This window comes from Clupea harengus, chromosome 11 (assembly GCF_900700415.2).
Source record: "Clupea harengus chromosome 11, Ch_v2.0.2, whole genome shotgun sequence".
Lineage (NCBI taxonomy): Eukaryota > Metazoa > Chordata > Actinopteri > Clupeiformes > Clupeidae > Clupea > Clupea harengus.
Genome location: NC_045162.1, coordinates 5,325,924 through 5,348,499, shown reverse-complemented (window position 1 = coordinate 5,348,499; position 22,576 = coordinate 5,325,924). Strand labels below are relative to the sequence as shown.

At 44.8% G+C, this 22,576-nt stretch overlaps 1 protein-coding gene across 1 annotated transcript in view; it reads left to right on the top strand.

Moving 5' to 3' along the window:
• csmd3a (CUB and Sushi multiple domains 3a) overlaps positions 1-22,576 on the top strand; it is a 177,126-nt gene that overhangs the window by 40,402 nt on the left and 114,148 nt on the right. Inside the window, exons 6-19 of the mRNA XM_042709035.1 lie at positions 3,963-4,075; positions 5,138-5,215; positions 7,512-7,599; positions 7,958-8,082; positions 8,811-8,932; positions 11,426-11,529; positions 12,004-12,116; positions 12,512-12,694; positions 13,724-14,050; positions 16,217-16,411; positions 17,136-17,274; positions 19,541-19,728; positions 20,244-20,432; positions 22,214-22,330. Of these exons, the coding sequence (XP_042564969.1) occupies positions 3,963-4,075; positions 5,138-5,215; positions 7,512-7,599; positions 7,958-8,082; positions 8,811-8,932; positions 11,426-11,529; positions 12,004-12,116; positions 12,512-12,694; positions 13,724-14,050; positions 16,217-16,411; positions 17,136-17,274; positions 19,541-19,728; positions 20,244-20,432; positions 22,214-22,330 (2,081 nt within the window). The remainder of the gene's footprint in view (positions 1-3,962; positions 4,076-5,137; positions 5,216-7,511; positions 7,600-7,957; positions 8,083-8,810; positions 8,933-11,425; positions 11,530-12,003; positions 12,117-12,511; positions 12,695-13,723; positions 14,051-16,216; positions 16,412-17,135; positions 17,275-19,540; positions 19,729-20,243; positions 20,433-22,213; positions 22,331-22,576) is intronic.

Below are 22,576 nucleotides of genomic sequence, written 5' to 3'. Positions count from 1 at the left end.
CAAGGTCTGGACCTTTGTCATTCTTTCATATTTCAAAAATAGAATTTGAAGCTAAATACAAGTGAATGAAAAATGTTCTCATCCAAGTGTCCCCCCCCCCCTTTCAATGATTTATACTTTCTTTCTAAGTACAGTTGCATAGTAATAATAAATACATTCATTCTCCACATCCACCCTACAGTAAACTATCAACGCATTGAGAATAAGGTCTAATTGAACGTCCAAAGCACCTCTTGGTGGTGTAGGTGGAGTGATCTCTTGGTGGTGTAGGTGGAGTGATCTCTTGGTGGTGTAGGTGGAGTGATCTCTTGGTGGTGTAGGTGGAGTTGGTGGAGTGATCTCTTGGTGGTGTAGGTGGAGTGATCTCTTGGTGGTGTAGGTGGAGTGATGAGACTGGGGTCCAGTCATGAGGTGGTGGTGGTGTAGGTGGAGTGATGAGACTGGGGTTCAGTCATGAGGTGGTGGTGTAGGTGGAGTGATCTCTTGGTGGTGTAGGTGGAGTGATCTCTTGGTGGTGTAGGTGGAGTCAGTCATGAGGTGGTGGTGTAGATGGAGTGATGAGACTGGGGTTCAGTCATGAGGTGAGGGTGCAGTGCTCTGCAAGAATCATGTACTGCGGTTGGAGGAGGTTGTTTTGGTATTCTGTAAGAGTCTGTGGAGTGAGACATGCAATATGTAAACATTTCAGTGTGGTAAAGGTGGAGGGTTGGAGAAGATTGTTTTGGTATTCTGTGAGAGTCTGTGGAGTGAGACATGCAATATGTAAACATTGCAGTACTGAGTACATAAAAGCATTACCCTCCACAAAGCGGGCAGGGCCAGTTGATGAACGACGAGTGATTTCAATTAACTTGGACCCAGGAACTCTGAAGAATTTCACGAGCCAACCGGTGCCCAGCTTTGAGGGCAGGATAAACAAACAAAATGCAGAACAAAGTCAAATGCCAGGGGGTGGTTAGCAAATGCCAGGGGGTGGGAACACATCTGTGCAATGCACGAAAGAAGTGCTGTTATGTGGCACGCACAAAAGAAACACAATTAATTGTCCCGTACAATTACCCCGGCGTCGATACACAGCCTGTCCTCTATGGTAGCTCCCTAGACACTTGTGAGAGAAAGTGCTCCTCTAGTTTGATTGTATTGGCTTTCACACGTGTGAAACACCTCATTTCAATTCCAATCTTGCCACGCTGATCGGTCACAGGTTTCCTGCAATTTGTCCTTTCTGTTTCAGTGTTGTTAGCAGCCTCCCCTCCCTAGTAGGGTCCCTAGCAGCTCGCTGTCCCTCACTGACAAACATGCTTTAGTTTCTAATTTATTCCCGGCTCTTTGGTGAGATCTCTATTTTGCTGGTCCATTACTTTTGTCAAGGTTGAAAGCAGGAGACCTTTATGTGAAAGGTATAGAACCGATGAGAGGAGGGTGGGGGGGAGGAAAATACACTAAAAACAGTTTAAACCATTTCTGATACGAAATAGATTGCTCCACTCTGGGATCGTGAGGTGACAGGCTCCTTTACCATGCAGGGTCTGTGTGTTTTCGAGGTGCTTGTTCAGTTGACTCGATAATGTAAAATGAATAATGGCCCAGGAGACGGCGTGGCAGAACAAATTTGTTGTGAGTGAGCGACGCGTAGCTGATTTTTAACAAAGTAAAAGGGTAATGCTTTCTCCTCCGTGTGATGAAGGAGTCTCTTAGTGCTCTATCTGGCCCTGTGTTTGAGAAGTTCATAAATAAGAACGCACGTAAGTGCCAGGAAAATGAATTTCTCTTCTTTCAGGCGAGCTCGCAGGGCACTGCATCCTCCCAAGCTCACGTCAAGACGAAGCATTCAAATAGCCTGCGGCCAAACAAATGACTTGTCCAAGCAATGGGGCTTCAAAAAAAGGATTTCTCAAAACTGATATTTTTTTTCAGGAGTGCTGCATTGAAATTATAAATGTGACGCGGGGGGCCTTGAAGTGGTTTTCTCTTTATCGGTGCTGTCAATTCACTGCCAAAGTTGTATGAGGCCTTGTCTGGCAGGTCCTTGAACGTGCCAGAACAAAAAGGGAGCTTTGAGAGAAAAGGCATGTGACACTGGGTCAAGATCTAGTTTTGTCACTTCCCTGACACATTCCTCATTACGGCCTTACTCACATCACAAGCACCAGGTATTACTTCCACCATCTGAAAGAGATTTGACAGATCAATTATTTTGTTTACATTTGTGGAATCCATGTGGGTGCAAACAGGGGGGTGGCAGAGTTACTTTAGAGGGAACTCAACGAGGTGAGCTGGTCGGCGGCGAGGAGCTCTGGCACGGCTGAAGAGCACATTTGCTTGTGGGAAGCATTTAAAGAATCCAATTGTCTGGATGCTCTTATCAGGCAGAAAAAGCCTGCTCCCTACAGCACCGCTCCTCACCAAATGAGGGGCAACTGAATCAATCCGCTAACTCCCAAACATGACTGTTCCTCTTTTTGTGTGCCACCCCCCCCACCCCAGCCCCCCTCTTGTCTTCCCTCTCACCCCCCCTACACCCCACCCCAGCCGTCATGTTTAATGGTGTTGTCCTGTATGGCCGCCGGGAGGGTCAGTCTCAGTAGACTGTGGCCAAGTCTGGCTAGCAGGGACAATGAAAGGCCCAGTGTCCAGACAGCACGCAATGCTTTGGACTCAGTGGACTGGGAATGTGGAGCACCAAGCTGTCTGTGTCTGTATATTATATACTGCCTCTGCAGTTTTTTAGCTAAATGGTGATAATATCCAACTTTTTTGTGTCAGGGTACTTGTCAGTAAACATCACCAGCCTGCTTGTGAGATCTTCTATCAAGAGTGTTTCATGTTGCAATGAACTGTAGAATTTGGCTGTTTTAGATTTTTAGGACATTTAGTTTTATGGTAATGTATGTGAACACTGCATGCAGTTATGCACTGGATGTGGATTACAGCACTAATGACAAAACAAATCAGTGTGATTCATTTTTGTGTAGCGTGAATATTTGAGCTAGAATGTTCTTCCATGACGGATATTTGGTTTGATTAAGTGTTAAAAGTAGAATTAGGCTTCTGTTAGCGAGTAAAAGTCGAGGCCTTGTATGTCATCCAGATACACTGCAGGGTAGTTGTCATATCGCCATGGCTGGGGACATTTGGTGCCGTCTCGTCCTGCCAAACGTCATGGCAAACGTCATGGCAACTTTTCTGATGGGAGGCGATAGGCTCATGGTTTGGGGGGATGTTTGTCATGGTATGTTCAAGGTGTGCCGGTTTCTTGACTTACGAGTTTGTATACCGTTCTTCTGATCAATCCGCTGAGCCTTGGAGTATGGCAGTTTTATGATACCAGCTCTCTCCCACCCTTTCCAACATGATTAAGCCCCATGACATGAAATGGGGATTAGGGTGGTTTGAAGAGCGGAAGGTTTGGAATATTATTGGGTTTTGCGACAGAGACTGTTCTGCAGTGCAGTCAGACATCTTTGCCATATGTCGAAATGGAAATATTGGACGACCAAGACAGACGCTCTCAGTGCTGGCGCAGACCAAAGACTGCTGGACTGCAACGACTCCAGTCCTGTCAGCAGTAAAAACGATAATCTTTTATAAGCCACTGAAATGACCGTTGAATTTTGAGGCCAGAAAACCTGCTATTAATTTCTTCAAGTAAAAAATTGTTTTTTAAATAAGCACCTATGTTCCGTGGCTTTTCCTACAAGATAACTTTCTCGGCAGGCTAATCTGCTACTAGCATCGGCCGTTGGCATCCTGCTTTCCTGGATGAAAAATAGCCTTGCAGCATATGCTTGGTTATTTACATACATGGGGGGGGGGGGGGATTGTAAATGTTTGATATTTGAGATGCTTTTTTCACTGATCTTCTAATCCTCCTGTTTCACTAGCAACCAGATATCAGCTAACAGCATCAAATGCATTGCCATCATATGTCATTGGTGTATGACAGTGTATATGTCTTCCAGGTTATCAGGCATGAACATTCCAGTGCCTATCGTCAGCAACAAGAACTGGTTAAGGCTGCATTTTGTGACGGACAGTAACCATCGACATAAAGGATTCACGGCTCAGTACCAAGGTAAGCACACTGGCAACGAGTCTCGCTTGCTGCCCCCGTCCCCTATACTTGTCTCGGTGGAGTTTGTGTGTGAAACTTTGCTGTTCGGCTCCTATACTTGTCTCAGTGTAGTTTGTGCGTAAAACGTTGCTGTTCGGCTCCTACCGAGCCATGTGACTGGGCCATAATGTTCCTCACAGGCACCGTTGCTGCAGAAGTGCTTGAGAAATGTCCCACCGGTCTGCTGGTGATGTATTGAACTTTGAAAAAGAGTGGTTGCACCCTGTCCACTCTCCTCGCCACTAGACCCCAGTGAAGTGGACACTCGATAAACAAGTTCTCATTGCAGCATTCGCAGCAGAAATCAGGAAAAAATGAAACAATGTCTCGACCGTCTTAATATAATTTGGAGCGGAAAGTTTTGCTGAAGTTACTTTACTCCAGTTGTAGTCATTTAATTAAAATCCTCCATTAGCAAAGTGTCTGTCATCAATCTTCAAATTTGCCTGATAGCTTTTGCCATACATTCATATTAGTTTAATCAAGGTGACATAACAAACCTGGAAGAACATTGATAGTCATTTAAATATTAATCATCTGATAAGTAACTCCACCAAAAAATTGCCTAATTAGATATTTTTTTCGCCGTGAGAAAATAAGGCAGCCGTGTCAAAAGTTAGCCCAACATAATGTTTGTCTTAATTTAACCGCAATTTTGTTAATTAATTCATCAAAAATATTGATGGAAGTGGAGTGTTCTCTGGGATTGCTTATGGTGATGGCTGCAGCATTAGCTATGATTCACTGATGCAGACGAGTCAAAATGTTTGGGTTTTATGTGTTTGCTTGTCAGGGCCTCTTAGTTGATTTTCCACCGTCATAAGTACACAAGCTCGATAACGCACCCACGCTTTGTTTACGTCTGATCAATTTGAACTTCTCATAAAACTCTGTCAGATGTAAAGAATTGATTTGTTGCCTTTATAAAATTGTGGAATAAATTAGACCAAAAAAAAGCACTTCCTAATTTTTTTACGGGAATAGCAGGCTTCACTCAGTTGCACATTCTGTTTTCATTGCCAGTGAAAAGATCAGGAGATTTCAAATCGAGAGGGGTGAAGTTATTACCTGGAAGAGATAACACAAGCAAGTTTTCAATCAGTAAGTCATCTTTATTCTTTTAAATCCTTTCATTGGCACCGTAGCCCCCCGAGATATGTTTGCCAGCATGGTGACGATCTTTTAATTCATTTCAGATTATTTTCTTCAATCTATGGCACGTACAAGGCCATTATCTTTTGCCATCTCTCTTTTTTCCTGTTGTGTTGTTTGAGAAATCCTTTTGGTCACCAAAGATTTCACTTTTGAAGGACATTGGACAATCTGCATATACACACACACGCGCGCGCACACACACACACACACACACACACACACACACACACACACACACACACAGACACACTGCTCCTTCTCAATTATTCATGAGACAAAGTAATCAACCAAGACAACGGCGCCTGACTGCTAACGGGGTCCCAGTATCCCCGCCACTGTGCAGATGCCCTCTCGAAGAAAGCCCCTGTGCCTCCAGGGTTGGGCCGAGGCTTTTTCGCACCCTGAAGGACACCCGGGTGCTGAGAAGGTTCTTCCAGCCGGTGTTTAATTACCCCACTGAGTGAGCCCCCACCAGCGGCCGACGGTGTCCCCTATATGAGCCCGCGTGCCGCACGCCGACGAGCGACCGTGCATGACTGATGGCTATCTATGGAAATGATTTGTGTACCCTCGCGGGCCGAATGGCAGGCCTTCTCCATGCCGTCCGTGCTCACCATCATAATAAGGTGTTCGTGGGGGTGGGGGTGGGGGTGGGGGGCTGGAAGTGATTCATTCGTGTTCTACAATGCTGCACTCCAAACACTTAATTACAATGGGATAGAAATTTTTATTGCCCTCCATTTCACAGTATCTGCTCCGTGGCTTCTGAATGATGAATTATGAGTGAGTTGCAGGGGCGTGCCAAAAGCCCCCGTGCACCACGGCGGATACGATGGCAAATACCTCAGTGCCAATCAATAGGGCCCTTCATTTACTGGGACCGATTTGCCTCCGTCTCTTTGTGCTCAATTAGGGGGTACGCAAGTGCGGCCTTCGTTTATTGATAGAACATTCCATCGGATCCATTTTTGATTGGAGTAGGATATTGACTTACTGTGAGGAAATATTGCTACATTGGGGAGGCCACTTTAATGGAGGCAGTTTGTAATTTGATTTTGATGTCGAAGTGTTTCGATGGGCCAAAATGCAAATAGCAAGTATGGGCCTAAAATAGATCTGCATTTGAGCTCCTCCCAACTCATAGCTTATCAGTAGTGCAATTATCACACTCGAATGATTGATTTACACTCTGTCCTATAGGCATAAGCAACATAAGATACATAGATGTACACTATCCTATAGGAATATGCAATTCTGGGATGCAATTTCTGCAGTCATTGTCCTCATTGATCATTTCTCAATTTTTTCATCCAGTTTGTACATATTCCCCAGGTACTCAATGACATGCTTGATACATTTTTTCTTTATTAAGGAACATACAGGTCACATTGATTGACCCTGAGTTAATTGATTGTTCATGTGATTAGATGCATCATAATTATCCTCAGCCCCATACTAATGTCATTGTCATGATAGTTATTCCTGCTTTCTTGTTAGACATGACTTTGAAAATGTATATAAAGTGTGTGCAGTCATATAAATACTAGAATGGAAAACTTATTATTGCAGTATATTACAATATATTATAGTATATTATTATATTATAACTACAGTGGCAAATATTCTATATAGTGTGTACTATAAATTCTGTGTGTAGGTTTGTAGTGAACATATAAATATTTCAGGTTCAATTATAAAATAGTTAACAGTTAGGCATGTTAGAAGTACATGTTTGTCTTTTTCTCTCTCAGACAGAAAAAAGTTATGTTTTAGACATTGCACAGTGATTGCAATTCCTAGCTGATTAGCGAGACTTTATTTTTAACTGAGAAAAGACTTGTCTAATCTCCAGCTTTGTATGGCACCATTATAATGACCTTGTTAATTAAGGCCTTTCTTGTAATTAGCATGTTGGTTTTTTTAATTAATTAACTTACATTTTTTTTTTTAAATAATGTTCCCAGCATTGGTATTGCACAGTTTGCCTTGTTGGCCCATAATAACTGTGATGGGGATTAACTCTTAAAGCCTCTTCATTTGTCAGTGTGCCTAAAAGCCCTTGTAGTCGTGCATTATTACTGACGCGCTTTTGGTGCTTATGTGCACTGGGATGCTCCTCTGACCCTGCGCTCAACCGTTCAGAAAAAGAGAGTTACGAAAAACATCAAGTCTGCGAAATTCATGTAAACATGAATAAATAAACACGTTACTCTTCTACCTTTTTTTCCCTTTACTGTTCCAGTGAACGAGGGGGGTGTAAAACAAGTGTCCAATTATTGCCCCGACCCAGGGGAACCGGAGAATGGCAAGCGCATTGGCTCAGACTTCAGGTAGGGGCAGCAGTAATACTCTGTCATCCTCCCAACTGTTCACACGGTGGCTGGGGGCTTATTTGCATGACAGCAAAATCCAGGATTGTGTCTTTCCCATGTGGGCATGTGCTTGGGTTGCCATTAAAGCAGTATCTTTTGAAACTGTGTGTGGTGGTGTGTGAGTGTGTGTGTTTGTGTGCGTGTGGGGGAAGTGCGTGCAGTTTCGTGTGTGTGTGTATGTGTGTGAGTGTTTGTCTGTCTGTGTGTATGTGTGCCCCTGTGTGTATGTGTGACCCTGTGCTTTTTGGAGGGTAGAGAATTCTCATATCGATTCTCTCCGGCTCTGCTCTGCTTGTTATCTCTAAATAATGTCAAGCATCGGAGTCAGTGTCCACTTCACCTGCGATGGGGACCATGTGCTCCAGGGCTCCAAGACCATTACATGCCAACGAGTGGCCGAGGTCTTCGCCGCCTGGAGCGACCACAGGCCCGTCTGCAAGGGTGAGTCACAGCTTAAGGCAATTACTCAGACACTGGGGGTCGCCCCGGCCTCAGCTGCTTCTCCGGGGGGTGAGTAGAGGTGGTAATCGAAAAGCACTTTACCTGGCAGCTGATTAATCCAGATTTAAGGACTAATTCATCAATTACAAACACTGCAAGTGGCGCAAAAACAAACAAAAAAAACTGGTGGTTAATGCTTGGGGTCTGTTAGAGTGATGGGGGAGGGGAGGGAATGGGTGGTGTCTGTTTTCATGACGGTGATTTTTGTAGTGGTTGGTGTTTCATGTGCCTCCACCTAGAGGAGGACTCATTCGCGGAGACAACCTATCTAAACTGTGACTTCAGTCTTGCCAAGCAGCATAAATGAAAGAGAACCGGGAGGAGAATCTTTGGGTGAATGATCTCAAATTGCATTAGATAACTATATCTGGGTGATTATTGCATTAGATAACTATATCTGGGCGATGCACAGAAAAGCATACAGTAGGCGAGTCAGGCAAGCAGTCCCCAGAAAATTGGCCCTGGCAGACTTTTTTTCCCTTCTCTTTTGATTAGATCTCTTTAAACCGATAAAGTCCCTCCCCGCTAAGCCTTTATCCTCTGAACATACCTCTTTGAAACGCTTTTTTTCAGGAAAAATATTTCAACATCCCATTTCGGCGGAGATAACTGATACGTCCATTTTGTGCCTTACCTCTTCTTCTTCTTCTTCTTCTTCTTCCTTGCAGTCAAAACCTGCGGCTCGAACCTCCAGGGACCGTCAGGCACGTTCACGTCACCCAACTTCCCCATTCAGTACGAGAGCAATTCACAGTGTGTGTGGATCATTACGGCCAGCAATCCCAACAAGGTACCGGCACTCTACGCTCATTAACTCATTGACTCATTGACTCTAGTCTTGATGTATGTGTGTAACGCCTGGATCCCCGGCTCTTAATCACAGTGTCACCACCACAGTCATTAGTGCAGTATGTGACCTGATTTCGTTAAGGAGCGCTCGGGTAGACGAACTTGGTGCCAATGAGATATCTGCCAGAAAACCGCCATTCTTAATGCATGTGATCAATAATGGATTATACACAACCATTCACCATTCACTAGTCAGCTTATTATCACCAAAGGCTGTAAAGCAGCATATGCTGTTGTTGCGCTCAACCTCAGTCTGTACCTGTAAAGTAAATAACATTGGCGGGAGTCACGAGGGGCATTGATGGTGTATTCAAGGGAGGCTGTATGGGCTCACGGTAATCCAAGCCACTGTTGTACTGAAGGATGAAGGCATAGGAGGAATCAATAGAGTGTGTTTGGACTCGATGGCCTTCAGAATGTAAAAGGCGTTTTATTTTTAGAAGGTGCTTCCACGGAGAACAAAACCTTTCTTGCATTCTCCCCAGTGCAACAGTCACAATCAGCCTGCATTCTCCCCAGTGCAACAGTCATAATCCTCCTCAGTGCAACAGTCATAATCAGCCTGCAGTGCAACAGTCATAATCAGCCTGCAGTGCAACAGTCACAATCAGCCTGCATTCTCCCCAGTGCAACAGTCATAATGCTTCCCAGTGCAACAGTCATAATCCTCCCCAGTGCAACAGTCATAATCCTCCTCAGTGCAACAGTCATAATCCTCCTCAGTGCAACAGTCATAATCTGCCTGCAGTGCAACAGTCACAATCAGCCTGCATTCTCCCCAGTGCAACAGTCATAATGCTTCCCAGTGCAACAGTCATAATCCTCCCCAGTGCAACAGTCATAATCCTCCCCAGTGCAACAGTCATAATCCTCCCCAGTGCAACAGTCATAATCAGCCTGCATTCTCCCCAGTGCAACAGTCATAATCCTCCCCAGTGCAACCGTCATTATCATTCTCCCGAGTGCAACAGTCTTAATCGGAACATCCCCACATTGAAATGCCAGTGCTTCTAGCCCGTCCTCTTCTGCTACTGTGGATGCATCCTAATTTCCTCTGTGCAAACGTATGAAGACTCAAGACGCCACCACCATTCTGATCATTTATAACAACAACAAACATATATCACAAAAAACTAGCACACATCAACACTTATGTTGCCCTTTCTGTTGATGGTATTCAAATATTTGATGTACATATATATTTTCTCCAGAATATGTTACCGTGTGCCATTAACAATTTTGAAAATAGGTGAATTGCTCTTGCAATTTGCTGCTAAATCTATGCCCTGGTGGTGAGATATGCAAATAGTTCCTGAAGGACTACACATTATTGCCTCATTTATCATAGACGGATGGATTTGCAGACCTGGTTGGTTTATTGTTTTTCTTCTTCTGCCTGCTGTGGGAGCTGTTGGCGGTGGGAACTGCATTGTTGCACTGTAAATGGTAGCGTGTGTGATGCCCCTTAAAGCACGTTTAGTGCTGAGGCTCCTGCATTATGCAATGCGGGGGGGACTGATGTGTTTGGGCGAGCTGCTGTTTTATAACCTGTATCTCTTCAAAACAGTGCACAAACACACACACACACACACACACACACACACACACACACACACCTGCACACACACACACACACACACACACACACCTGCACACACACACACATACACACACACACACACACACACACACCTGCACACACCTGCACACACACACACACACACACACACACACACACACACACTCACAAATCTTTTTTATGGTGTTTACATGTGAACATGAACACACTGGCCTCCGAGTAAGACGCAACAGCTTAGAGGCAAACATCCAGACACCCTCCGGGGCTGATTATACGAACAGGCAGCTGCTCATATGCAACTTTGTATCAGATGTGAGATTAAATACAGAACGAGAGGGCGGTGTCATTACGTGCAAGATCGAACTGCAGATAAAAAAGACTAACCACTGAAATTAGTTTGAACCCCCCCCCCTCTCCCCTGCTCCACTCCCACCCCCTCCCTGCGTAGGGGGGGGCTGTGCAAATCATTTACTGCACAAAGTACGCCTTTCCCCCTCAGTGAAATTTCAGTTTAATTTAAAATGATATCACAGAATGTGGCTACAGCCAGCACAGGCAAGCGCGAGAGTACATCTCTTATTAACAAACTGAATTTAGAAGAAAATGACTCACTGCCTTATAATTTGGAAGCTTACTCGCTGCTCTATATGCTGTTTCTGGCAGTTAATGATGAACAAGCTCCGATTATTCTATGTGGAAACAGTTCAGCGTTTCCTCACTTAGACACGCCGTCGCCACCAGCTATTTTCTCCCCCCAAAAAAAGTCTTGTAAACTAATTATGAATTTCTTACAAAACAGGAAAGAGAGGCTTTTTAATAATTAAACGCTGACTAAATGTTGCTCTTTTCCTGAAGGTTATTCAAATCAACTTCGAGGAGTTTGACCTGGAAATCGGATACGACACGTTAACGATCGGAGACGGTGCCGAAGTCGGTGACTCCAAGACTATCATACAAGTGTAAGCTCTGAATCAGGCTTCGTTTTCTCCGACGTGCAAAGACCCCTTTGCTGTGTTCATTGTTTAACAGACCCACTCCTTGCTGCTTATCTACAATGGTTTCTGCTGTGCATCTTGCTGGCCCTCTGCCAAGCCATGAGTGGCCCTGGAATCCATTTAACAGCTCTATCCAATGTCCTTCAAGGACAACCTCTCTTCCTCTCCTCCATAGCACCAAGCCCATAAAGTGCTGTTAGGGATAGCTGACTTCAATGGTCCACCCATCATGTAGAACCTGGAATATGGGCTGGCGTGGCACCAAGACCAGTGGCCTTTGGCATTTGGCAGAGTGTGCTAAGAGCTCGGCACACCTATTTTTTCCCTCCTCTTCTTTTATTCTCACATGTCTCTCTCTCTCTCTCTCTCTCTCTCTCTCTCTCTCTCCCTCTCTCTCTCTCTCTCTCTCTCTCTCTCTCTCTGTCTCTGTCTTTGCAGGTTAACTGGCAGCTTCGTTCCTGACTTAATTGTCAGCATGACCCATCAAATGTGGCTGCATCTTCAGTCAGATGAGAGCGTGGGGTCTATAGGCTTCAAGATCAATTATAAAGGTAACACGGTGGCCAAAACAAAAAACAAATCAAAGCAAAGGTTCCATTCCAGATGTGTCCCAAGACATGGATTAAAGCTAGTCTCGGACTAATTCAATCAAGACATTCAACAGCTAAATGCCATTGTAACTCAATGGCGGTGGCAAGTCAATGGCCTAATCTAACCCTGACATAAATTCTAACCTCCATTCAAAAAGCAATTTAGTCCACAACTAGGCTTAATCCTTCTTGGCCCGCATGGAGCTCTGGGTGTCTCAACTGGCCATATTCAGGAGTAATGGCCGAGTTCCAGAGAAAGATCTCACCTCTTTCTCCATCTTTCTCTCTCTCCCTCTCGCTCCCTCTCTCTCTCTCTCTCTCTTTCTCTCTCTCTCTCTTCCTCTCTCTGTCATCAGAAATTGACAAGGAGAGCTGTGGGGACCCCGGGACTCCGCTGTATGGATTCAGGGAAGGCGGTGGCTTCTCCAACGGAGACGTGCTGCGTTTCGAGTGCCAGTTCGGTTTCGAGCTGATCGGCGAGCGAACGATTTCGTGTCAGAATAACAACCAGTGGTCTGCTAACATTCCCATCTGTATATGTGAGTGTGTGAGCCACTTTCCATTTCTCTGCTCATTTCGTTTGTGTTTCATTGTGTTTTTATTCCACTCTCATGCTATGTGTGAATTGGATGTGTGTCAGGTAGGCAGGTTCGCCGACCTGTGTGGGCACAGCCTGCTGCAGCCCATTAGCAAGGCCGTCTGCCTGCATAGGCTGAGGGGAAATCATTAGTGTGGTCACTTGACAAGTTGCTGGTTATATATTATATTATTATATAAAAAATATATAAAACTCAGCCGTTGTTTAAATGTCAGTTAAACTAAACTAATGGAGGGTTTTACTCTGCTGTGTAGACACATGAAATCGAGTTTGGGAGATTGTGAGACAGGACGATCGCTAAAAACGCTCTCTTCGTGGGCAAACAAGATGATTACTGCCGTCCCGGTGTTTGAAGATTCCACACACCTCCTGGGAAAGGCTTGGAGAATCGGCTGCGCTGTAGATTAACAAGCAGAATCCTAAGGGAATGATCTGGGACGGAAAAACATAGTTGATGTGGAAGATGCAGTCAGTTGTTGTTCGGAGTTTTGTACTTGTTTTTCTTCAACTTGAATGTGTTTTGTATGCATCGTTACGCCTTTTCAGCACAGTTGTCGGTGCACAAATGCACAGGTGCTGCATTTATAAATATTTTGGCCGTTTATATTAGTCATTCTCTCTTTGTCCTTAAGCATCTAGTTGCTCTTGCCATCTGGTTGTGTGTCACCTGTGCTGTCAATGGAGGTGTCATGGAACAATTTCAGGCAGAGGGGAAAACACTCTTTGAATGTCACAAACATTGAGACAGGTGGAGTTCTGTTTCTCTGCATTTTGTTTTTTTGTATTGTCTCTTTCTCTCTCTCTCTTCTCTCTCTCTGCCCTTTTCTCTCCATCTGTTTCACTTCACTTTTCACTTTTTCTACATTCATCTCTCCTTCCCCTTACCATTTCTTTTTTCCCTTTGTTTTTTGTCTGTTTCTTTACCTTCTTTGCTTCCCTCTCCCTCTCCCCTCGGTTCTCTCTCTCTCAGTTCCTTGTTTATCCAACTTCACGGCCCCCATGGGGACGGTCCTCTCCCCCGACTACCCAGAAGGCTATGGGAACAACATGAACTGTGTGTGGCTCGTCATTTCCGAGCCGGGCAGCCGCATCCACCTGGCCTTTAACGACTTCGACCTGGAGCCGCCCTACGACTTCCTGACGGTGAAGGACGGCGAGATGCCCAACGCCACCGTGCTCGGGCGCTACTCCGGCGCCGAGGTGCCCTCGCACCTCACCAGTAACACCCACGTCCTTCAGCTGGAGTTCCAGGCCGACCACTCCATGTCAGGCAGAGGCTTCAACATCACCTACAGCAGTGAGTGGGAGCAGGGAGGAGAGGCGGGAAGGACAGATGAGATGTGTTTGTGTTTGTGTTGTGTTGTGTTGTGTTGTGTTGTGTTGTGTTGTATTGTGTTGGTGTTTGTGTTTGTGTTTGTGTTTGTGTTCAGTTTGGGTTTCTGTTTGTGTTCAGTTTGTGTTTGTGTTCAGTTTGGGTTTGTGAGTCATAGTCCATTTGTAATTCACTTTCTCTCCACTTTGAAAGCCAGGTGTGATGGAATGGCCAATTAGTTTAAACCAAAACCACCATCAACAACAACAACGACAACAGCATCAACAAATACAATCCGTAATCAGAGAAGCAGATTTTGAGTGAGAGTGGGGTTGGTAAAGGATATCCCCACGGCTGTGATTCAGGTATAGGTAATTTTAGCTGTGCTTCAGGTATAGGTAATCAAAACTGTGCTTCAGGTATAGGTAATCATGGCTGTGCTTCAGCCTTCAGGTATAGGTAATCACAGCTGTGCTTCAGGTATAGGTAATCACAGCTGTGCTTCAGGTATAGGTAATCACAGCTGTGCTTCAGGTATAGGTAATCATGGCTGTGCTTCAGGTATAGGTAATCACAGCTGTGCTTCAGGTATAGGTAATCATGGCTGTGATTCAGGTATAGGTAATCACGGCTGTGCGGATATTCTTTACCAACCCTATGAAACCAGGTGTCATATTGCTTTTCGACAAAAGTTCTTCTACCAACTAATTGAGTTTTCGGTTTTCTTTTGTTTATTTCAATTGTTTCTATTCATTCAAAGTGTTGCCAAGCAACAAGCGCTGTCACCTTGCAGCCATGTTGAGTCAGAAAGGCTGTGCACATTAATTAATAACACATTACATCACATTACATGTTAATTAATAACACATTACATCACATTACATGTTAACTTGTACATTTGCCATTTGCTCCCTTTCCTCCCTTTGAAACTGTCAAATGTAACGTTATAAAATCACTGCCGACCATTCTGGTCTCTTGGTTGAAAGAATGGAATGTTGACGTCATACAAGTCAACGGTTAACGGATGTGAAGTGATTACTACTGATGAAAGGGCAGGGTTGTGCCAGGATATCCCCACTCACGGAATGCCTCTTTTCCAATCAGGAGCTAATTAATTGTTTGACGTTACTGTTGTATAATGATAAATAAAGGGGAATGTTAAGAAGTGAAATGACAGTAATAATATCCTCTTAACCTCCAGTAATTGTTATTTTTGCACCCTTTCAAAGGTCAAGAGTTTTGGAAATCATGGAGATAACTCCATGAATGTCACCTCACTGAATTTGTCCTCATCTCGCTTGTGAGAACTGAACTCTTGCGAATGGAAATATAAACATGCCCTGTATCGTCTAGTGAAAAAGGGAGCGAGCAAATTAAGTCAGGCGCTCTTGCCGATCATTACCGCCATTGGCAAGCCCCATTCCAACTGAAGCGCATACAAACGAAATGTCTGCCGGTCGCCGCACAGTTGCAGGTTGCCTCAGGTTGCCAAATGAATAAATGGAGATGGTAATAGATGGAAGCAACTCTATATTGACAGATCACTGTCTGGTCATAAGAGAATGCAAGTCACTGTATCCATGGAGACGTCTAGAATGTTAAGTGATGGCCACTGGTGCTATCCTCCATCCTCTATCCACCCACCCCACCCCCCCCACTTCCATCATAACTTTAAGGACAGATGGAAGGACATATGTCTTGATGCCGTGCATAAGCCATTTATCCACGGGTATCAGAGGACTTAATCCACTTTATTAGACATTATTCAATTTTAGCATGGCCAAAATAATCCTGAAAAAAAAGAAAGAAATCTCAGTGTGGTGGTATGGAAACGTGCAGAGCACTAAAGTGCAGTATCCGTCAGACTCATCAGTATTGGGATCTCTGCAGCTTTGGCTTTGCACTGGCTTTGCAATCTTTCAATATATTGACCAAGGGGCTCTAATGGGCTGTGTGTGTGTGTGTGTGTGTGTGTGTGGTTGAGCGTGTGTGTGTGTGTGCGTGTGCGTGTGCGTGTGTGTCTGTGTGTGTGTGTGTGTGTGTGTGTGTGTGTGTGTGTGTGTGTGTGTGTGTGTGTGTGTGTGTGTGTGTGTGCGTGTGTGTGCGTGTGCGTGACGTGTGTGTGTGTGTGTGCTTTTTTCCTCTCTAAAGCTTTTGGCCACAACGAGTGTCCAGATCCTGGGGTCCCCTTGAACGCGCGGCGCTTTGGCGACAACTTTCAGCTGGGCAGCTCCGTCTCCGTGGCGTGCGAGGAGGGCTTTATTAAGACCCAGGGCTCCGACACCGTAGTCTGTGAGCTCGACGGAGACAGGGTGATGTGGAGTGGATTGATCCCCAGGTGTGAAGGTAACGATTCACCGCGCCTGGACAACTAAGGGAATCAGCGTAAATCTCACTGCATTAACACAACACATGCTGTGTAGCACTGTCTGTTTTAGCTTCCCTAACCAGCGCGTGCTGTTTACAGCGTATCTCACTGAGGAAGTGCTGTTTCACTTCAACTTATATCCTATTATACGTTATAGATATTTATGACCTCCAGGGTTCACTTTGCATAGGCTGTAATTATTGTCACACTGCTGGGAGACCGTGGGTGAAGTTGCAGTAATTGGCACACCAACTGGGACACACTGCAGGCAGAGACAAGCCATCATAATATGTTTCATTCCTCCCCCTCATTTGTGTCTGTTGTGGTAAGATGCGAGACATTTGACAGTGAAGTGAACCATTGTATAAATGTGCTGGTCTTATGTGCCAATGAAAAACTGAGTGTGTGTGTGTAGTGTGTGTGTGTGTGTGTGTGTGTGTGTGTGTGTGTGTGTGTGTGTGTGTGTGTGTGTGTGTGTGTCTGAAAGTCAAGGCGCACACTTAGTGTGAGTGCACATTTGTGTGCATAATGTATGTATGTGTATATACTGTATATATATATATATATATATATATATATATATATATATATATATATTGTGTGTGTGTGTGGATGTGAATGTACTTTGAAATTCAGGCGTGTGTGGAAAGCTCACTTTGTGTTTCTGCTCGCTGACATGGTTGTGTGTCATCACTGCAACAGCCCCCTGCGGCGGTCATTTCTCGTCCCCCGTGGGGGTCATCCTGTCTCCCGGCTGGCCAGGCTACTACAAAGACTCTCTGAGCTGTGAGTGGGTGATTGAAGCAGAGCCTGGACGCTCCATCAAAATCACCTTTGACAGGTGGGTCAGGTCACACACTCAGTCAGTGTCCATGTTGTGTGTAGAGGAGCACACACACCAACAGAATGATCCAGAATGTACCAAGTCTTCTGTTCAGACAAAATGAAAATGACCTAAAAATCAGTAAATATCTTTTATTATTTTATTATCTTTTAATATTTTAATATTTTTTACTTTAAATTTTGTATACAGTATATTTTATATATTGTTTTTCTTATGTTCTGTAGTACTTATTATGTTTTTATTTTTATTGTCTGCACCAATATGCCAAAACAAATTCCTGGTAGGCGTAAACGTACTTGGCAATAAAAACAATTCTTATTCTGATTCTGCTTCAGATTTTGAAATAAATACCAAATCTACCACATATTGCCTCCCCTCCCCCCATACACCAATTACAGTTTCTTTCAAAAAGAAATACGATATAAGCTACATTGGTCACTGCATTATGATTGTATTTATTCTCATACAGGTATGACGATTCTGTTACTGTCTTCAAACTGTTGCCCTTCTATCTGTCAGTGTGGCCATGTTTAGTTGGTTTGCGACGCTCTCGACGTGTTATCGTAATGTTTCTATCTGTCAGTGTGGCTATGTTTAGTTGGTTTGCGACGCTCTTGACGTGTTATTGTAATGTTTCTATCTGTCAGTTGTGCCATGTTTAGTTGGTTTACGACGCTCTCAACGTGTTATCGTAATGTTTCTATCTGTCAGTTGTGCCATGTTTAGTTGGTTTGCGACGCTCTCGACGTGTTATTGTAATGTTTCTATCTGTCAGTGTGGCCATGTTTAGTTGGTTTGCGATGCTCTCGACGTGTTATTGTAATGTTTCTATCTGTCAGTGTGGCCATGTTTAGTTGGTTTGCGATGCTCTCGACGTGTTATTGTAATGTTTCTATCTGTCAGTTGTGCCATGTTTAGTTGGTTTGCGACGCTCTCGACGTGTTATCGTAATGTTTCTATCTGTCAGTGTGGCCATGTTTAGTTGGTTTACGACGCTCTCGACGTGTTATTGTAATGTTTCTATCTGTCAGTGTGGCCATGTTTAGTTGGTTTACGACGCTCTCGATGTGTTATTGTAATGTTTCTATCTGTCAGTTGTGCCATGTTTAGTTGGTTTGCGACGCTCTCGACGTGTTATTGTAATGTTTCTATCTGTCAGTGTGGCCATGTTTAGTTGGTTTGCGACGCTCTTGATGTGTTATTGTAATGTTTCTATCTGTCAGTGTGGCCATGTTTAGTTGGTTTGCGACGCTCTTGACGTGTTATTGTAATGTTTCTATCTGTCAGTGTGGCCATGTTTAGTTGGTTTGCGATGCTCTTGACGTGTTATTGTAATGTTTCTATCTGTCAGTGTGGCTATGTTTAGTTGGTTTGCGATGCTCTCGACGTGTTATCGTAATGTTTCTATCTGTCAGTGAGGCCAGGTTTAGTTGGTTCATGACGCTCTTGACGTGTTATTGTAATGTTTCTGGCATGTGGTCCGACGTGTCCACTGCGGCATTGTGATAATAATGGCCTCAGCTCTGTGTGAGCTTACATATGCATGCACCTGTCATGCTGTACACAGAATGAATAGGTAAAAATGCACCGCTAACTGCTTCCTGTTTTAGCACATTTCCCTTTCCTTGTTTTTAATGTGTATGTTTGGTATAAAAATAGCCCAAGGATGGATAGGAAGATATAAATAAAGAAAGAGAAAGAAAAAAAGGAAGCCAAAGCTGGTTGTGGAATCGTATGAGTTTGCAGAGATAGCGAGGGCTTTAATATTTGGTCTTGTGAAGGGATGTTCAGAGCACCTGTCAGTGCCCAAGGGACTGGAGCGTGGTGCCAAAGCTCAGATTGATCTGATTGATAAAACATGACTACCATGTCAGAGGCTTGTCATGAGTGGGGCTCGCCACTGAGAAACCCCATGATGAGCCACTCCAGCAGACTCCAGGCTCTCATGGCCAAGACTGGAGCGTGTGTGGGCTCACCGTGGGTCTGTGCCAGTTTATCAGTGCAATTATATCTCCTCTCTCTCTCTCCCTCTCTCTCTCTCTCTCCCTCTCCCTATCTGTTTTGATTCTCTTTCATGCCCCTGCTGTTGCTCTCCCTTTTATTATACCTAATGCTCCCCCATGCTCCCTCCCTCCCTCTCTCCCTTTTACTCTTTCTCTGTGTATCTCCCCTCTTATATATTTCTTTCTCTCTCTCTCTCTCTCTCTCTCTCTCTCTTTCTCCCTCCCTCCGTTTGCCTGTTATCTCGTCTTGTCCCTGACAGATTTCAGACGGAGCTCAGCTTTGACTTTCTGGAGGTTCACGACGGGCCCAACCTGCTCTCGCCGCTAATCGGCTCCTTCAACGGCTCCCAGGTCCCCCAGTTCCTGTTCAGCAGCGGCAGCTTCCTCTATCTGCTCTTCACCACCGACAGCAGTCGCTCCGACAGCGGCTTCAAGCTCTTTTATGAAAGTGAGACAGGCAAATTGTTAAACGCTTCCGCGTCGCATCTCGCCTCGCCGCGCCGTACCCCACTGCTCGACGACCCACCCCATACTGAGCGGCATGTCACCTGCTCTTTTTTATTCTCTTCTCTTATTTTATTTCACTTCTATGTATGTATGTATTTTATTTATTTATTTATTTTATGTGAAGTGCTACGTGTTATGTATGCAACCTCGAATTGTGTTTGTTCCCCCTCATATCAAAGAAGCAGTAGCAGCAGGGGATTGCTTTCTCTACCATTCTTTTTTTCCTTTCTTTTGCTCTCTCTCTCTCTGTCTTTCTCTCTGTATATATACATCACTTTCTCTTTCATCCCCTCACACTCCCCGCTATTGCGCTTTTAATGTGCGGTCTCTGTCTCCCACTTACTCTTTATCATTCTGCCCTTGAGGTTCTATACTCTCTCCATAACCTGTACTCTCTCCTGTCACCCCCCCCCCCCCCCCCGACACCTGGAACCCCCTTCTGTTTGCACGTAACAGCTGTGGCGCTTGACAGACACTCCTGCTTAGACCCCGGGATCCCGGTCAACGGAATCCGCCACGGCCAAGACTTATCCATCGGCGCCAAGGTGTGGTTTGGCTGCGATCTGGGCTACCGGCTGAGCCACGAGGAGCCACTGGTGTGCGAGAAGAACCACTGGTGGAGCCACTCGCTGCCTTCCTGTGATGGTACAGAGTTCCATGTTCCGTGTTCCTCTCTGGTATCTGGTATCTGTCTGAGGCGAACAGGCACGTCCGTCCGTCACCTGTTTAATCAGTCAGTCAATCCAGGAAATGAGCTCGCAATCGCATAAGCAAGGAAACAAGCAATCTAGTGGAAATACTGGTGAAATATATTCCATTTCGTATTTTACTTCATTTAATCTTAATGTCCCTGGAGACTTCTACTTTGTCAAGTTGCAAAGATTTTTATAGAGAGAAATAGCTCTATTAAGAATGGTCGATCACATCATTTTGATGTGTCTGTGTCAAGGATTTAACTCTCAAGCAATCATTTTAATTTAAGAAATGCTTTATTCAGTCACAGAAAAAAAAAGATCTGAAGACTGAAGAATAGTTAAGCCCAGGCGCTTTTCAGATGTGTCCTCAAACGCTCAGACAGTTGCTCTTTGATCCATTCGCATTGAAATGCTTTGGAGTGGACATAAATTCCAACAAATTAAAAAAATCACTGGAATCTTTCCGTAATCATTTATTCTTTCTGTTTTAGCACATTCTCTGAGCGTTGACCTCCTCCTGAGCTCAGTTTTATCCACATGAATGCCTATAAGCATGGTGACACAGTAGTCGCCTCCATCGCCTGCAACCATAAACATTCAGTGTGAAAATAAAAAAAATCACTAATGGCCGTCCCACCCCCTCTGGCCCCAGTGACTTCAACACTAGTTATTGTCCTCCATTCTCCTGCCCCCACCCCTTCTCCTGCCCCTGGGGGTGGTGGTGGTGTGGGGTGGTGGTGTGTGGTGGTGGTGGTGGTGGTGGTGGTGGTGGTTGTGTAGTATTCCAGATATTAACCTTCTGGCATATCACCCCCTTGCCCCGCTGCAAGTTCTAGTCTGGCATCAAAGAATCTTATTTAGGTTTAATGACTAAATGCAATTAGGGACGTATTAATAAAATATTTGCCGTAATGTTTTGGAGGAGGGTGTTTTTCTTCCTGGAGGGCGATGTACCCTGGGGGAGCCGTAGCATGCATGCCTGTGTGTGTGTGTGTGTGTGTGTGTGTGTGTGTGTGTGTGTGTGTGTGTGTGTGAGTGTGTGTGTGAGCATGGTGGAGAGGTTGTGGGGGAGACTGGGGCAGCTGTGCCGCCGCAAGGCACCAGAGACCCCTAGCAGGATCACGGGAAACTAGGCGTGTGTGTGTGTGTGTGTGTATGTGTGGGAAACTAGGCATGACTTCGAGTACTTCACAAACTGCTGTCTGTGCTCACAGAGGCCATCTCCACTGGAAACGTGGGAGGAAAGAAAAAGAATAGAAAGTTATTTTTACCCTCCTCTTCGTTCTTTCTTTTTCACCCCTCTTTACCTTCTGTCTTACTCAGCTTTTCTGTTTGTGTCGGCTGTAGGTGTCGTTAGCTGGCACAGTAAGTGCAGGCTGGTGGTGGGACTAGGATGGGTATTTATGAAATCCTGGCCTTTTACTGACAGTGACCTTTTATTTCAAGACGATGACAACTTGAGGAAAATGGGCCAGGGGTGAACAATGCCATCTCCCTCTCATTAACCTTTACACGATATTATTTTTCCCTGCCGTTCTTTTGAAGGTTAGTCTCTCCTCTCCTGCTCTCCTGGCTCCAATTCCTTTCAGTTTCTACTTAAGATCCGGCATGTTCCAAACAGGATTAAACCCAGAAGCCCTGGGGCTGGGCCCGTGAGCAGGGTGTTTCCATGGTGTTTGTAACCCTGTTTCCATGGTGTTTGTAAACGTCTGAAACCCTGTCCCATTTCAGCGCTGTGTGGGGGGGACATTCAGGGACCTGAAGGCATCATCCTGTCCCCTGGGTTTCCGGAGCTTTATCCCAACTCATTAAACTGCACCTGGACGGTGGAGGTCAGCCACGGGAAAGGTAAACACAGCCAACGCGCCGGGCACACACCCTCTCCCCTGCTGGGTTCAGCCGTTTAGGGTGACGCACATCAGGAAGGGGAAAGTGTCCTGAGGGTACTTCACTCAGCTTTAGTATGTAGTAGTAGTATTGCTGCAGTTTTTCCTAAAAGTCAATTTCAAATCAGAGAAAACCCATTTGATAGCATTCATACATATGTTTGAACCATATCTAATGTAATTGAAGATACCAACAGTATACTGTATC